Source organism: Dipodomys spectabilis, unplaced genomic scaffold (genome assembly GCF_019054845.1).
Source record: "Dipodomys spectabilis isolate Male_0828 unplaced genomic scaffold, ASM1905484v1 ptg000132l, whole genome shotgun sequence".
NCBI classification, from domain to species: Eukaryota; Metazoa; Chordata; class Mammalia; order Rodentia; family Heteromyidae; genus Dipodomys; species Dipodomys spectabilis.
In genome coordinates this window covers 2,310,414-2,328,914 of record NW_024870809.1, presented here as the reverse complement: position 1 = coordinate 2,328,914, position 18,501 = coordinate 2,310,414, and the positions used below count along the sequence as shown (strand labels likewise).

Below are 18,501 nucleotides of genomic sequence, written 5' to 3'. Positions count from 1 at the left end.
AGTATTTATAGTGGGTCTGAAAGAATGCTAGAATAACCTAGAGAAGATGTTTTGAAAGTAACTAATGTTGGGACAAATGGTAGGAAATAAGTAGTAGATGGAAGTAGGGAGGGAGCTTAGCAGAGGTAGCTGCTCAAGGTCTCAACTGGGAATAAATTTTGGTCCAGTACTTGCCAGGAGAATTTATCTGGTCTGGGAGAGAGGTGAAGCCTGGAGTGTTAGTGAATCAAGGCATTGTTCTGTGGCTTGAAACACAAAGTATGTCAAATATAACCAAGAAAGATATGTGGTACTCAGTGATGGCAACACAATGTGCTTGAGATTTTAATTTTTATATTTTACTATTTTTGAAAAAACAAAACCAAAACAAAAACCCTTACCTGGGTAAAGGCCCACATCCTCACCACGTGGGACCACAACGATACTTTCCGGAGGCTGTCGCCTAGTCCCGCCTCTTTCACTAAGCGGGGCTTTGGCACCGCCTCCGTGACGCAGCTTCCGGCGTTGCGATTTGGGACGGACGCACGCACGAGATGAAGTGCGTGTTTGTAACCGTAGGGACCACCAGCTTTGACGAGCTCATAGCGTGTGTGTCGGCGCAGGACAGCTTGCGAGTGAGTGTGGGGAGTCGCGAAGGGGGCCAGGCGGGCGGCGGCCCGTCGTTCCAAGCTTTTAGCCCTTCTGCTGGCCTTGGAAACCTGGCCTGGTTGTTGTATTCCGGGCGGGGGGCAGTTGCCGCTCTCCGTTGCCAGTCCCCTTGGTGACCCGTCTCCTTTTCCAGCAGGGCTCTAAAGCTCCTTGGTCCTCTAGGTCTGTACCTTCCCTTTTTCCACACGCCGCTCCTCGGTCTTTCTGGCACCTCCTTTCCTGTGCTTTCTTCCCTTCAGAACGATGCCACTGCTCACTTTTCCTAAGGCTTCGCTTTTTGTAAATGTGGCTGGGGTCAGGGTGAAGGTCGCGGATCGCCACCAAACCTCTCGCCCTAAGGCCTTTTAACTACCTCAGCGGTCCCCTCCGGCCTTATCCCTAACCTCACCTTTCCTAACCTCTGGCGCTCATTATGGGACAGCGTCCCTGGCGGCGGGTCCGGAACTTCTGAAGGCTTGAGGTTGTTGCACTAGAACCTGTGAGGCCAAAACAGAGGCTCTTTCAAAGTCCTCTCTTGCCTGCTTTTTAGTGCTGCGCTGTGTCCTTACATTCCTCAGGGCTATTAATTCCAGTTCCGGGACGGGGAAGGGGGAATGAGGTACTTTAGAAAACTGAAATGACCACAGGTGTTCTGGTCAGAACTCCCGCTTTGAAGGTTGATTATTAACTGTTGGTGTTAACTGTAGCCAGGCCCAGCTGTTAAGAGTCGACAATTACAAAGGCCCGGGTTTTCTTATTTCTTTTTATAGATCATCCAGAGTCTTGGTTACAGCCGACTTATCCTCCAAATTGGTAGAGGAACAGTGATACCTAAACCATTCAGTACTGAGTCATTTACTCTGGATGTTTACAGGTACAAAGATTCCTTGAAAGAAGACTTTCAACTAGCAGATCTTGTTATTAGTCACGCAGGTAATTGTCTTAGAATCTCTTAGAATCTCAGAGTTCCTTCTTTGATTATAAATCATATTTTTACCTTCTCATGATATCACTACATTTACTGTATAATACATTCAGTATTATTGGTATGTTTCTCTTGTGAATGAAATTTTCATATTGGTGGATAAGAATAAGAAATTATCTTAGCCCAATTTTATAATAGGACCCTCAATTCAGAGGGACAAAATGGTTTACCCAAATAGCATATGTAACAAATTGTCAACTTGAATTAGGACTTGAACTTACATGTAAAGCAATGTTTAAAGATTGGAAATATGCCTCAGTTAGTAATGCACTAGCCAATGAGCAGAAATGGAAGGTAACAAGTTTGAGTCCCAGTCTTGGACCTAAAAGATAAAGAATGTTCAGTCTGCCAGTTGAACTGCTCATAAGAAATTGTTAGTGTATCATATTCACCATTTTCATTTTGTGTCGGTGTGAAATAAATGCAGTAAAATATTATGTAACTGTGTAAGTAGGAAATTATTTGTAATTTATGTATAAGACTTTCTTTGACAGAATCCTACAGTTTTGAATGCTGTGTGGTGGTGGAGGGATGTTTCTTATTTTTCAAAAAGTTTTTAGTTTAAAAAGACAGAAGACACTAGAAATAATACATTATTACAGATTGGTGACTGAAAATGTGTAGCTACTCTAAATGCATTTGTGTATATTAACACAGTTAATCTTCCCAAACAATTCTGTGTGCACTTTATGTTGGTATTGTTCCATTTTATAGATGAGAAAATAGACACAAAACAGTTACGTAGCTTGTCCAGCCAGGAAGTGATGGATAGATAATTTGGTGCTGTGTGTTTGTTGTTTACAACTACCCTAGCATGGGATATCAAAAAATCTCACCTAACAGTCTACTCATTCCCATTCCAAATATCTAATAGATGAATGTTAGCTCTCATGAGCTCTCTACAAGTATGACATACCAATAAATCATACTGTTGTGAGTAGCTCTAAAATATTTTTTGCAAGTACCAGGAATTTGAATCTGCCTAATAAATATGAAGCCTCTACCCATAGCCTGAACCTAGTGTATTAACAAGAAAGAACAACTAATAAATGTACTCTAGTTTACATACTTTGCTCAACTAAGTTATGCAGCTTTACAGTCAAGAAGACTTGGTAAGTAACTTTTGTTTGTTTTGGTGGATTGCGGGGCTTGAACTCAGGGCCTGTGTGCTGTCCCTGGGCTCTTTTGCTCATATGTTATTAGCAAATTTGATTTTATTTTTGTAGGTGCAGGAAGCTGTTTGGAGACTCTGGAAAAAGGCAAGCCACTTGTGGTAGTTGTAAATGAAAAGTTGATGAACAATCATCAACTGGAATTGGCAAAGCAGCTACACAAAGAGGGACATCTCTTCTACTGTACTTGCAGGTAGAGACTGATAATTTGATCTTTTACCTAGATTTATCCATCTGTTCTTACCCGCCTACCTAACCCATGTGTCTCTTTTATTTCTTTTCCCAGACATACATTGATTTTCCTTCCTATAAAACGTTTGGCCTTGATGTGTTGCTTTTTTTCCTATATGTCATTTCTTTGCATGTGAATTTGAGACTTTATATTTTCACCTGGATGTGCAAATTTCTGTGAATCTATTATTTGAGTTCCTTATTTTGATTTTTGGTTCTTAAAGTATTTGCTTCTTTTTTTGTGAGTTTGGCCTTTATAAATCAAAGGAATCCTTAAATGTGTTGCTCAGTTGTACCAAACAATGTAGCAGACACTGTTAAGAGCTGAGAAATAGTGATAAATATGAAGTAATCTCCATGCTCTTGCTGTACTTGAATACTAGTCATAGAACTTCAGATGGTGAAATATGCTACAAAGAAACAAAGAGTGATACCATAGCTGGATTGAAGACTGCTTAAGGAGAATACTCAGAGAAGTCTAAACAAAGTAAGTGAGACCTGAGTAAAAAAAGGAAATGATAGAATGTTGTAGAGGCAGAGAACTGAATTTCAAAGTCCCTTAATGGGGGTAGGAAGTGGCTCAGTACATAGAACACTAGTCATTGAGCATAAGCAACAGATACCAAGTGTGAATCCCAGTCTGTAACCTAAAAAAAGAAAAACTCCTATGTTAGGAATGAGCATGGAGTTTGGTGTTCTTGGGAAGCAGGAAGGTTAATGTGACAGTAGTATAAGGGAGAGTATATTATGAGGCAGAGAGAGGATCTCTTATGTGAGAGTTCTGATTTAGTGTATGTTCAGTGAGAAAACACTGGAGAATTTTAAGCAAAGGAATTATGGTCAGAAATATTTTTTACTAGAAGTACATTAGAATAACCCAAGCATTGAACAACATTGCATTAAGAAGTAAGAGGGAAATTGGCTGGGTTTTGTTCTTTGAGGTTCTACAAGCTTGCTGATGGTCCAGGGTGTTAGCAATTGCCATTTTTTTGAATTTAAAGCCTTTCCTAATGTGATGTTTAGAAACTAGCATGCTCTAATGGTATTTTACTTCATAGGATAATTATACATGTGCATTTCATGTTATAGTAAATGTGTTTTAAAATAAAGTAAAAACTAGTTTAGAACCTAAGGTTTTTAAATTTTTTCTGCTTCTTAGACAATCAGTAAATACTTATTCATTAGATATCTATTGAACACCTATTTTGTATCATTTTCTTTTTTTAATTGTGAAAATACCTTACAGAGGGGTTACAATTACATGGGCAAGGTATGAGTAAATTTCTTATTTTATATCATTTTCTAGCAGTGTGTATGATATATATACGATATATATGATATATCATACACACATAGATATATAGGTAGAGAAATCTGAAGAAAGCAAAGATTCCTACTCATTGAGAAAACAGATTGACTATTTCAGGAGGGAAATTGGCTGGAGGTATGGTTGAAGTGGTAGACTACCAGCTGAGTAAGCAAGTTGAGCAAATATGGAGCTCTTTAGTTCAAAACTTCCTTTTGGCAAGAAAAGAGAAATAAGCCAGGTGCCACTGGATTAAACTTATAACACTCGAGCAGCTGAGATCCAAGTGACTGAAGTTCAAGGGTCAGCCCAGACAAAAAGAATAAGGCTGTACAAAATCACTAACAAAAAAGCCAAGCTAGAGGTGTCTCAAGCACCAGTCAAGCACTCAAGTTGAACAAGGATAAAGACATGAGTTCCAACTCAACTCCATTATGAGAGGAATATAATGGAAGTGAGTGAATGCAGTCTTGAAGTACTTTGGGTCAAAAAAGAAGCTAAATAGTTAAAATTATGTATGCTATAGATAATGGTTATGTCTGCCCTTGGGTAATTGAGATATTTAAAGGTTGACACCTTTTTAAAGAGAGGAATATATTCTTGTGTTCCAAACTCTTCACCATACAAGTTGGTGTTTCCAGATAACTTTTGGTAAGTTTTCACTCAATGTTAAAAAAAGTTTTCACTCAATGTTAAAATTAAGCCTTGATTTTAAATGTACAATAAAAATGAATTTTATTTCACAGAAATGTCCTAAATTTTAACTTGGGCTGAAGAAGAAACTGTACAAGTCACTAGTTTCTTCGTTCTCACAGTTTTAAAAGTTATATGTAATCAGAAAAATCAAGCACATGAACTATTGAGCAAATTGTTTATATTTTCATTTTAGGTAAATCATTTATTTTCCCCAAGATTAGGCTGTCCTAATTTAAGAGACTGGTTCAAACATATGTCTGAGGTACTAGTTTTGTGTTGTAACTTATAACCTTATTTCCAACATGTAGGGTGAACATATATTGCTTAATTACATCTGAAGTTATGATAGTAAATTCCCAGTAAAAGTATTTCCCAATCTTCATTCATGGTCTTGTAATCTCCATTAACATTTTCTATTGCTATACTAATTTCAGTATGCATATACTACAATACTAAGAATACATACAAATTCATACCTACAGTTTGAGCATCACTGTATTCTTGGAAGTTAGATTCAGTCATCGAGTGGACAGCAGATAAACTAATGAAATTTTCTCCCATGTTACCTAATATTTTTCTTCTTTTGTTTTAGCACGCTTCCTGGGCTGTTACAGTCAATGGACTTATCAACACTGAAATATTATCCTCCTGGACAGCCAGAAAAATTTTCTGCATTTTTGGATAAAGTTGTTGGATTACAAAAATAAACATTAAACTTTTAACAGTTAAAAAATACCCCTAAATATAATCCATTAAATGTGATCAATTCAAAATAGACACATAAAGAATAATATATACTACATACACCCATTGAATGTATAGGCAATTTTATGGCATAAATTTGCATTTGGGTCCAAATCTTATTTGAAGTTCATAAATGTAGATTTTCCTAAATCTTTAATATGTAGTGAGCCTTCATTGTTTTGTCCTAGAATCTCAAATGGATTTGGAAGTACTTTTTGAAATGAGCAAGGTATGATGATGTACACCTGTAATTCTAGCTCTTGAGAGGCTGAAGCAGGAGGATCATGAGTTCAAAGACAGCTTGGGCTACATAGCCAGACTGTCTAAAAAATGTAGGAAAATGTCAACAATTATAAATGAAGTTTGATATATTTTAGAGTATAAAACAGTAGCATTATTTTTGCATGAGAGCATCTTTAGCTTCATGATTCAGAGAACCAAATTTTTTTCCCAAACAGCAATGATGAAGTAAAAGAGCTTAGTAATTGTTTAATAGTAAAATGATGACCAAAACTTGTTGACACATTATACTCAGAGAAATTACTTTCATCTTGAAAAAGAGTGGATATCTACACTCTTTAAATTCTAAAATATAAACAGAATGTGACAAAATAACCTTGGCTAATGTCAAAGCTTTAAAGAGTAGAAAAGTCTAAATCAAATAGTGTGTAACTGTCTGGGTACCAGTGGTGCACGCCTGTAATCCTAGCTACTCAAGAGATTGAGATGTCGGGATTGTAGTTCAAATCCAGTTCTGGTAGGAATGTCGATAAGATTCTTCAATTAACTATCAGAAAGCTAGAATTGAAGCTGAGGCTCAATTGGTACAGTGCTAGCCTTGATCCAATAAAAACCCTTCAGGAACTGTGCCCAGGCCCTGAGTTAAATTCCAAGGACCAGCACACATAATCAGTAGAATTTGCTGTTATTTTTTAAGGGGTGCATTTGTTTTTTTGTTTTTTGTTTTTTTGTTTTTTTTTTTTGTCAGTCATGGGGCTTGAACTCTGGGCGTGGGCGCTGTCCCTCAGCTCTTCAGCTCAAGGCGAGCGCTCTACCACTTGAGCTACAGCGCCACTTCCTGCTGTTATTTTTTAAGAATGTTCTATTGTAGTGATAATGAAATATTTACTGTATCAGAAAATTGGATGTTGCTGTGTTTATATAAAAAGTTTTACAAATAAATAATAAAAATGTGTATAATGGCTTAAATATATGGTTGTAAAACTCATGTAGATCAAATGTATCCAAGTCAAAATGGGTACATTTAAAATTCTTTTTTATTAAGGTCTGTGCTTTCAGTAACTTTAAATTGGATTATCCTTGAAGGTCATAGTTCTGTAGTAGAAAGCTTAGATATACAAAAATAACATTCTCAGCCTAGTGTAGTGGTGTATACTGTAATTCTAGCATTCAAGGAATAGAGTGATAGTGCCAAGTACTAGGCCATCCTGGGATACATGGTGACACCTGTCTTAAAAACTTAAACAAAAATCCTGTTCACTCTGGAGATCTACTCATTGTTTTCTCAAAATGTTAACCTGTTTCTATCATTTTACTTAGGATGTATTACATAATGGTTTTTGTAGATTTTTGGGATTGTGTTTTACGTGGCTAATATTAAAGTTTTTGCTAATGGTAGAAGGTGGTGGCTCAGTATCCTGGGTAATAGAAGCCAGCCTGGATAAAATTTTGCTAAGAATCTTAAAATTGATAAATTCACTTCTACATAGTTGGGAATTCACAGGACCGTAATCCTATTGTGTATTAATGTGATCTAGTGTTTTAGAAAAAGTTCTATTCAGATCCAGATAGAGCCTTAGTGTTTTCTTGGATCTTTAAACATTTTCTTATTTGAGTAAAATTTTTATCTAGTTTATGTTGGTAAGTCAGTCTTTGCTTATGGTATGAATGGGTAACCATAGAGAACCTGAAATGAGTCTACTCAAACGAGACTGAAAAGCTTTGAAATCCTAGGTCTTTTGAAACTTAACTGTAAACTTTTAAATCTAAGGACACTGTAAAATCAGTTTAATTTGGTAAGGATCATCAAGATTAGTTTAATGGTTTTCAGCTTACTAATGAGACCACAGTTTACAGTTTGCCTAATAACAGCTTTTGGCAGAAATGTCACTAGAAATAGGTCCTTGACTCAGTTCTGTGCTCATTTCTACCATGCTACAAGCTTTCCACTTCTTTATCATTGTCTACTTATTCTAATTACTCCCAATGAAAGTTTTGCTTATTTGAACTTTGTTTTGATAGGAAAATTTCACACTTAACTGGATTTTCCTTTGGTGTATGGATAATCACAGATTTAAAACTATAATTCATAAGTTCTGAGAAATTGCTAAAATGTTTTTTGTGGAATGCAGGATATATTGCGTGAATAAAGACAATTATAAATTGTCAAGAGTTGGAAGATGATTTAGAGAATAGTAAAAACTATCTATGAGGAAACAGACTAAGACATTAATTTCCAAGTTTATGTCTTACTTGTCCTTAGAGAAAAAAAAACAGGTAATCCAAATTTTATTTGAAATATTTTTGTAATAAAGTTAAATTTTGTTTCATTACATAGTAGGGCTTCAGGTTCTCAAAGTCAATGTGTTCAATGGAACAGGATTTATTTAGGTTTTTTTTCTTCTGCCTGGGCACTGTCCCTAAACTTCTTTTTCTCAAGGCTATTGCTCTACCACTTGAGCCACAATGCCACTTCAGCTTTTTCTGTGTATGTGGTACTGAGAAATCGAACCCAGGCCTTCATGCATGCTAGGCAATCACTCATCTGCAAAGTAGTAATAAGTGAACTGTGATATCAAGGGACAACTATATAATGCTGCTACTTTGCAGATTTTCATCTATCGCAGGGGTCTCTGGAATGTAACTCACATAATAGGTTGAGGTATCACTACTATTTGTGTATTTTTTTGAACTATGATTCATCGAAATGAACGCTCTATAGTGAGGGATGACTATTTAAACTTACGGGAATAAAGAAGCAAAAGTTTAGTATTGAGAAAGTCATGAATAGGTTCAGAAGTGGACAACTAATCATGAAAATTTATAGTTTTGGAGGACTTGAAAAATGTTTTTATGAAATGACCTTAGTAATTAGAGATTTAGTTAATGATGCTTATAATTGAAAGGAGAACTATAAAGCTATTATAATTTAGACAGTCATACAGTGAACTTGATGATAGGGTTTTGGAACATTTAAATGTGTGTACTATTTATATATTTGATTTTTTTTTTTTTTTCGGTCGTGAGGCCTGAACTCTGGGCCTGGGCGCTGTCCATCAGCTCTTCAGCTCAAGGCTAGCGCTCTACCACTTGAGCCTCAGCCCCACTTCCGGCTTTTTCTGCTTATGTGGTGCTGTGGAATCGAACCCAGGGCCTCATGCATGCAAGGCAAGCACTCTACCACTAAGCCACCTTCCCAGCCCTATATTTGATTTTTTTGTGTTACTCCTGGGATTTCAACTGAAGGCCTAGGTGCTGTCCCTGAGTTTTTTTTACTCAAATCTAGTGCTCTACCACTTGAGCTACAGCTCCATATCTAGCTTTTTTTGGTGTCAATTTGGAGATTAAAATCTCACAGACTTATCTGCTGGCTTCAAACCCTGATCCTCTGATCTCAGCCTCCTTAGCTATGTAGATTACAGGCATGAGCTATTTTTCACCTGGCAGATGTTTGATTTTAGACAAAATGTTTGGATTTTAGAGTTGCTTTTAAAAGGAAGTTCTGTAGGCACAGAAAACAGAATATAAAAGGTTAATGTTTAAGTACAGAATGATTAGCCATAGTACAGGATTTTTCCTGGTACTTATGGTATAAGCACTTAGTGCCACTGATTGGTTCACAATACAAAGAATGTTAGAGATGACTGGAAATCTGCATACAATCTTGTGAAATGAAATGTGCACAGATTATTTGAAGTTAATTTTAGAAAAGATTTAGAATGGATGGTCAAGAGAACCCTCTGATCAAATTTTAGTATGGCATCATTTTTATGGATGAATAGTAGATTTGCTAGAACTCATTAGGTTTTTAACCCTACAAAATAGCTATTACTGATATATTGTTCCATTTTAGAAGTGAAACTAAACATGGCACATATTGAGCCAAAAGAATGAAGGAGGTTTGCAAGTATTAATGGGAATACTATGCTACAGATTTATGGGAGACAATAGGAAAGAATATTTGAAATCAGATGAGTCCCAAGAAATTCAGATTGTATGTTAGCCATAAGCATATATATACATATTTATATAATATGAATGTATATAATGCAATACATATTCATCTGTAAATATGTATGTAATACATACAAGTATAAATATGTATATATTTACATATGCATATGTATACTATACATAATGTATGTTTTATATACATATACACACTCAGTTTGTGCATTGCTACTTATAAGTACATTGATTGTTATTTGTAAAATTTGTGTGAGGACATTCTCTTGGTTTACCTGATCTTTGTTTTTCCCTTAAATATTTGTGCTTTAAGTTTCTCTGATCTTTTATTTATATGCCTTTTCTTGATATTTTCCTAATTCTATCTTTATTACTGTATAGCTCCCAACTCTGATTAGAGCTTCTGAGTACCATTCCTAATCTGTTCATAATTTGTGCCTGTTAATTCTGTAAGCACCTCAACAAATGATGTGTTGTAAGCTAAAATTTTATTGGTCCCTTTCTTCCTGAGATCTTTATCTCTAACACAGACACATACATACATACACACACACACTCACTCACTCACTCTAGTCCTAGAACTTGAATTCAAGGCCTAGATGTTCTCCCTTAGCTTTTTTAGTTAAGGCTAGTGCTGTACTACTTGAGCCACAGCTCCGCTTCCAGCTTTTTGGGAGTTAATTGGAGATAAGAGTTTCATGGCCTTTCCTTCCTGGGCTGGCTTCAAACTGCAGTAGTTCTCAGCCTTCTGAGTAGCTAGGATTAGAGGCATGAGCTACTAGCATCCAACTATCCCAGGTTTTTTTTTATTGCTATAAAGTAGCTAAGTGACATAATTTTTGCCAGGATAGGGGCTTGAATTTAGGGTCTTTGTGGTGGTTAGGGTTTTTGTTTGCACACAACTGATAGTTATTTAAGCCACAGCTCCAGCTTGACTTTTTGCTGCTTAAGTGATGGAGTTCCAGGATTCTTTGGGCTGGCTTTGAACTGATATTCCTCCCCCCTCAGGCTCCTGAGTAGCTAGGATTACAAACATGAGGCACTGGTATCTGGCTCAAATTGAATGTTTGTAATAGTATTTTAGGATATGTATTAGGCTATTTGGTGAAGGATTTACTTCACCATTTACTTCTAAATTCCTTGTTTCCTAAACCCACAGTCACTGTAAGAATAATGTGTGGATGGCGTATATTATTTCCACTTTAGTGCAGAATAACATACTGATTATTTCTCCACTGCTAAGTGGAGTGAAATGAGTGTATGATGTATTCCCAGATGTAGAAGTGAGAACATTCCTAAATCAATGGGTGTAGTAATTTATGGATCTCAGATTTCCCACTTGGAAATATTAGGTGATTTCTAATACATCAAACCAATCATGTGGCACAGTTGAAAGTTTTTAAAAAGGTCACTGAAAGAATACATTTTCTCTTGTTTAGATTTAGGGAGGACTAGGCTTAGAATTGTAATACATAGTTCTAATGATACAAAGAGCAAGATCTTCATTGAATTTCATTAAAAAAATTTTGTTTTTGGTTGTGGGGCCTGAGCTCTGGGCCTGGGCGCTGTCCCTAAGCTCTTCAGCTCAAGGATAGTGGTCTGCCACTTGAGCCACAGTGCCACTTCCGGCTTCTTTTTTGCTTATGTGGTGCTGAGCAATCAAACCCAGGGCCTCATGCATGCAAGGCAAGCACTCTACTGCTGAGCCACCTTCCCTGCCCCTTGAATTCATTTTTAAATTTATATTCATTGTGCAGTTAGAGTTACAGAAAATTGAGTTATATTTAGAAGGTTAAGTGTCCAGTGCTTCAAAACAAGGGAAAAAAGGTTCTAAACTTGATTCCTCCCTCCCCTAAAAATCTATTTCTAGAGTGATCAGACATTGCAAGTATCGCGTTGAACAAAATAAGCTTTTTAATAAAAATATCCTTTAGTATTTCTGAGTCAGTGTATATATTTTAAATTATTCTTAAATCTCTAATGTGCTTCAAGTGAAATGGGGACAAAAGGAAATGGAAGTGCTTCTTTGGTAATGTTTATCCTGTTTGGCATTACTGAGTAAGGGTAACTGGACTGTAAAATGCATTCTTATTTTCTCTTTCCTAACTTTGAAAGACACTAAACGGGGCCGTGAGACCATATTTTGTTTCAGAGCCATTGTGTTTCCTTCCTCTATTAATTCTGCTTTGTTATTTCTATTTGAGTATATATCCTTGAAGGATACATATTCTAAGTTTCTGTTGAGAAAATTTTTTTAAAAGTTTACTGTAGTTTTAGTAACCAAAAAAAATCTTAAAAAGATGTTCTAAAGGGTCGTTTTCCCCAATTGTTGCATGTTATTTGCTTTTAAAGAATTTAAATGAATTATCCAATTATTTGCTAGCGTAATAACTAAGACTCCTTGAAACTATTTTTATGGATAAAAATCAAATTTGACTGCCATTGATTCATAGATTAGTAATTACTTAAACTTGTAAGAATTTAGAGGTAAAATGTGTATCTCCTATTCACAACTGAAAAACAGACCTATAGAATTTAAGTAGTATAAATATCAGACCAAGAAAATTTAAATAGTATAAATAATATATTTTCATGATATTTTGTCATTCAGAAATTAAAAAGAACTGCATGAAATCATTTTTCTATATTTACATCTTACCTTATATGTCAACAGATACATGCTTTAAAAGTGATTTTAGGTGAATATATACCTCATTTATTTTGTTGGAATATGAGTGTTGTGTCAGAATTACAACCATCAGATTTCATGTATTGTTTTTCCAAGAGTTTTTCTCCATTTGAATGTTGCAAGAATATATAGACAATTCTAGCAATTAAAAGTATAAATTACAGTCTCTAGGTATAATTCCATATAAAAAGTGTTAAGCTGGACATGATGGTATATTTCTGTAGTTCCATAACTCAAGAGGCTGTGACAGGAGGATATTAGTTCAATACTAGCCTAAGCCATATACGTCCTTCATGAAAAAAAAAACCAAGTAGTATTATAGGCACATCAATTTCATGATAAGTTAGGTATCTAGTAGCAATAATATTTAATTAGGCACCTATGTGCTAAACACTGAATATGCAATATGTAATTATTGCAACAGCCTGAGATCTGGACTACAGAGACATTCTATGATTTCTCAAATTTTCAAACACTGGTAGTGATCTGTGGAATTAAAACAACTAGTAGGCATTCCTTAGAGCCTTTAATATTCCCAATGGACATTGTCAATTTTGAAGATAGGATTATAGAATGTATTCTTTATTGAATTTTGGCCTTGCCTTCAATTTATCTTTTTAGAAACTTGTAGAATACACTGTTGTAGAACAGTGATTCTCAGAGTTCTCTGGATTAATATCAGCACTATCTAGGAACTTACTGGAAATGCAAATTTGGGGGATCCATGCCCGAGGTACTGAAACAGACTCTTCGAATAATATGTTTTCACTAATTCTCCATTTGAGAATCGATGCTCTAGAGGTTTGGAGTAGTTTGCTGTGGAAAATAGGCATTTCAAGTGCAACATATTTCAAAGGAGTGTTTGATACCTTGAAAATTGCTTTCTATTACATACAAGGTTAAATATGCCAGTCTTTAAAAACTTTTTGTTTTAAATAGTTGAACAAAGAGATTTCAATATGTTAGTTGGAATACATTTCATCTTGATCAAGAGTAACCCTTTCAGGGGCTGGGAAGTTGACTGAGTGGTAGAGTGCTTGCCTTGCATGCATGAGGCCCTGGGTGCGATTCCTCAGCACCACATAAGCAGAAAAAAACCGGAAGTGCTGCTGTGGCTCAAGTGATAGAGCGCTAGCCTTGAGGGACAGTGCTGAGGGACAGTGCCCAGGCCTAGAGTTCAGACCCCATGACCAGACTCCCCTACAAATGAAAAGGATTAACCCTTTCATAATTCTCCCTATCTGAACAATCCTATTAAGTTGGAGAATATATTCTGAGCCTTTGGTCCTATCTGTTTAGCTTTGGTATGGGATTACAATAGTTGTTTGAATGTCAGAATAGTGTATATAATTTTAGTTCTACTACTACTAAGACTAGCTTTCAAAATTGAGCCAATCTTGTAATGATTTAAAACCTGTGCATCTGTAAAATAAGTGGTCTTGTAGCTGTGAATGTTTACTTTCACAGCTTATGAACTTTGAAATTTTTATTTTCTAGTGATGTTTAAAGTTATTTTAAGGTAATGCATATGCATATAATATCAGTTACTTCTACAGTGCTGATAAGAAATAGATATCCAGTCTTATAGCTGACTGTAATATACAGTTTTAAATAGTATATGGAAGAAGTACTTTAATATTAGTATTACTTAGAAAACATAACTATTCAAAAAGTACAATATGAGATGTATGTATATATATGTATATTTATTTAATGTGGGATGGTTAAATCAAACTAATACTCATATAGTCACTTTTTAAGGTGAGACACTATATTTATTTTAAAATATACATTATTTACTGGAATTAACCTGATCTACAATAGATCTTACATTATGCCTCCTTTCCACCTCCATTTTACACCTTTCCCTCTCATCTCCAGCTTTTTGTAATCATTGATTTACTATCTACTATCCTGAGTTCATCTTTCCCTGAGTTCATTTTTTTAATTAATGAATTATTTCATAACTCATACAGTACCAACCTATCTGTGCCTGGTGTATTTCACTTAGTGTAACATTCTTTTTTTTTTTTTGGGTCTGGTCGTGGGGCCTGAACTCTGGGCCTGGGCACTGTCCCTCAGCTCCTTAGCTCAAGGCTAGCACTCTACCACTTGAGCCACAGCACCACTTCTGGCTTTTTTTTTTTTTCCTCCTTATGTGGTGCTGAGAAATCGAACCCAGGGCTTCCCATGCAAGGCAAGCACTCTACCACTGAGCCACCTTCACAGCCCTACATTCTTTTTTTTTTTTTTTTTAATTTTATTTTATTTTATTTGAGAACATACTGTACAGAGGGGTTACAATTACATGGGCAGGATAATGCATACATTTCTTACCAAGCATTGCAGCCTCCTCCTTTGTTTACCCTTCACCTCCCTTCCCAGCCTTCCCCCTCCCCCCCACCCAATCCTTCCCCCCCCTCCCCCCCCACACCGACATTGTAAAGCTCGTTTTTGACATGACATTTTGTACTTCTCATTGTTACAACAGGTCCACCTGAATCCTTAAACGACTTGTTTGTCCCCATCTCCTCCACAAGTTATACTGACATCAAATATAGTGAAAGCGGGGGGTTACACTGTGGGGGAGGGACATACAAAGCAACAAAGAAATAATCTTATAAATGCGTTAGAAACACATGCATGAAAGAAAAAAAACATTAAAATACATATTTAAGGGTTCGTTTTCCTAACATCACATTATCTGACCTTTTCCGCTTGACTCATACCTATACTAGATATTGCAAATAAGGGAAACCATGGGACCTATGTTTCTTTGGGCCTGGCTTACTTCACTTAATATAATTTTTTCCAAGCCTTTCCATTTCCTAACAAATGGGGAAATGTCATTCTTTCTGATGGAGGCATAGAATTCCATTGTGTATATATACCACATTTTCTTGATCCATTCATCTACTGAGGGGCATCTGGGTTGGTTCCATACAGCCCTACATTCTTAAGGTTTATATTCACATTGTTAAGGCTGAATTATATTCCAGTGTGTATAGACAAAGTATCAATGGATATTTAGGTTGGTTACATATCTTGGCTGTTATCAATGCAGTAATGAACATAGGAATGCAGATAACCCTTTCACCCTAACTTTATTTCCTTTGGCTATGTTTCTAGAAGTAGGCTTGCTGGATCATATGGTAGTTCAATTTTTAGGGTTAGAGATAATCTTTATATATATATTCCACAATGAATGTACTAATTTGCATTCCCACCAACATTGCATGAATTTCCTTCCTTTGCCCTATATCCTGTCAAACATTTATGTCTTTCTTTTTGACAAAGGTATTTTGACAGATGTAAAATGTTATATTGTGATTTTCATTTATATTTATATGATGAGTAGTGATGTGAGCCTATTCTTCACATACCAGTTTGCCATTTTTGTCTTTTGAGAGATACTTGTTTAGTTCTTATGCCCATTTTTAATAGGGTTGGATTACTATTGAGTTCTATGGTGTCTCTCTCTCTCTCTCTCTCTCTCTCTCTATATATATATATATATACATACATACATACATACATACATATATATGTGATATTGTTACTGAGATATGTAGCACAAAATATTTCTCCTCATTTGTGGGGTGTTTGTTTCTTTTGTTTTGTCAAGGTATTTTAGTTAGATATTATCCCTTTTTTGTTGCTACAGCTTGTGCATTTAATATTGAAGTATGTTTAGATTCTTTCTAGTTTTGAAGTGATCATGACTATCAATAAAGCTGCTAGAAATTTCACATGTAGGGTTTTTTTGAGTGTGTACATTTCTCCTGAGTAGATACCTACAAGTGGGGTTACTAGGTCAAGTAGAAACTGATTTTTATAGGAAAATCAGACTGGCTATACTATTCCAGTATATCAGCATGTGTTCCAGTTGTTTCATATCTGGTGAACAACTTGTATTGCCAGTTAGTTATTCTAAAATTTATGTCATGCTATCTCAGTAAAGATATACAAAACATTGGGAGTGGGGGTATATAGTTCAGATATAAATTTATGGTAGAACATATGTCTAGCATGCACAAGACCCTGGATTTGATTCCCAAAACTAACAAAAAGATAATATGGTTGATGTACACATTGGAATGCTGAACTTTATTAGGGAAATGAAAATCAGAATTATAGTGAAATTCCACTTGGATGGCTATAATTAAAAGATGAAAAACAATTTTGATTAGAAGTAGAGAAATTAAAACCTTCATATACTGCTGGTGAAAATGTTAAAATAGTGCCTCTGCTGTGGAAGAGTTTGGCAAATGCTTATAGAATTACCATATAATCTAGCAACTTAATATATACCAAAGAGAATTGGAAAAATATATTCAAGTAAAAAATGGTATATTTTACATACATTTTACTATATTAATGCTTATAGCAATATTAATAGCCCTAAACAGAAATATTTCAAAATTTTAATTGATGAATAGTGGCTTAATTATATAATGGATTTTAATATAATGGATTTTAATACTGGTGTGTTCTACAACATGGGTGAACTTAAAAACCTTTTTCTAGGTGAAAGTTGCCAACCACAAAGGGCTACATATTGGATAATTATTTGACATGTCCACAGTAGGTAAATACCTATATCAGAAAGTATATTAATTGCTGCCCATGATTAGTGAAAATAGGAGGATTAGTGATTGATGGCTATAGAATGCAAGGTTTCATTTTGATGAAAAATTAATTTTGATGATGGATGCCCAACTTTGAATGTATTTTTAAAGAATCACCAAATTGTTTACTTTAAGTTGATACTTGTAGGTATCTTAAAGCTGTTATGCTTCACTTTTAAGAATTCAATGGTTTTTTTAAGTAAATATGTTGTTAAAGATTTTTATCATTACAAAAATAACCATTTTATTTCCTTGTTTCAGTGCTTATACCCACTACAGCCCCAAATAACTATTAATCTGCTATTTCCATAGGTTTGTCCTTTCAACATAATTCATTTAAGAGGTTATATCTTTTGGGATCATGCACTTTCTTTAAGTTGAGGGTAAGATCCCCACATACTTGTTAAACTATTACAGTCATCGTAGTAGGTGTGTAAATGATGTCTCATGCATTTTCCTAGTGAACAATGAACATGTTTTTATGAGTTTTTTAAGAATTCCTGTATCTTTTCTGTAAGAGGTTGAATTGCATTGTTTTGTTTTTATTAACTTTTATAGTTTTTGTTGTCTTTTTTCCCTTTTGGTTTGGGGATTAAACTCAGAGCCTTTTGCATGCTCAGTCAGTGCTTTTACCAAAGAACTACATCTGTAGCACCAGAGAGGTTTGTTCGGTTTTTTTGGTTTGTTTGTTTTTGTTTATTTGGTTTTTTTTTTTTTGGTCTGTCATGAGGCCTGAACTCTGGGTCTGGGTGCTGTTCCTCAGCTCTTCAGTTCAAAACAAGCGCTCTACCACTTGAGCCACAGTGCCTCTTGTGGCTTTTTCTGCTTATGTGGTGCTGAGGAATCGAACCCAGGGCCTCATGCATTCAATGCAAGCACTCTACCACTGAGCCACCTTCCCAGCCCTCAGAGAGTTTTTAGATGTTTTCAGTATTCAATTTTTTGTTAGCTACATGTTATATAAATATTTCCCTCTGGTTTGTGAAAATGTCATTTACAGAGCAAAAGATTTTAATTTTGATAGAGTCCAAAAGATTTTAATTTTGATGGATTCCAATTTTTTTTTGTGCTATAGTTAACAAATTTGCCTAAACTGGTCAAGTAAGTTCTGGTTTACAACTCAAAATGTCCAGTAGGATAAGGTATACAGAGAGTGTCCTTGACATCTTGTTTCCTTCTCCCCTCTTGGGAGCCAGCCAGCCAGCCCAAGGGTATGT

The 18,501-nt window shown here is 35.5% G+C and overlaps 1 protein-coding gene across 1 annotated transcript in view; it reads left to right on the top strand.

Annotated features, from left to right (window-relative positions):
• The first annotated feature begins 496 nt into the window (after positions 1 to 496).
• Alg13 (ALG13 UDP-N-acetylglucosaminyltransferase subunit) overlaps positions 497 to 18,501 on the top strand; it is a 76,818-nt gene continuing 58,813 nt past the window's right edge. The window contains exons 1-4 of the mRNA XM_042690057.1: positions 497 to 614; positions 1,398 to 1,560; positions 2,839 to 2,977; positions 5,610 to 5,706. Coding sequence (XP_042545991.1) covers positions 534 to 614; positions 1,398 to 1,560; positions 2,839 to 2,977; positions 5,610 to 5,706 — 480 coding nt within the window. The 5' untranslated portion in view covers positions 497 to 533. The remainder of the gene's footprint in view (positions 615 to 1,397; positions 1,561 to 2,838; positions 2,978 to 5,609; positions 5,707 to 18,501) is intronic.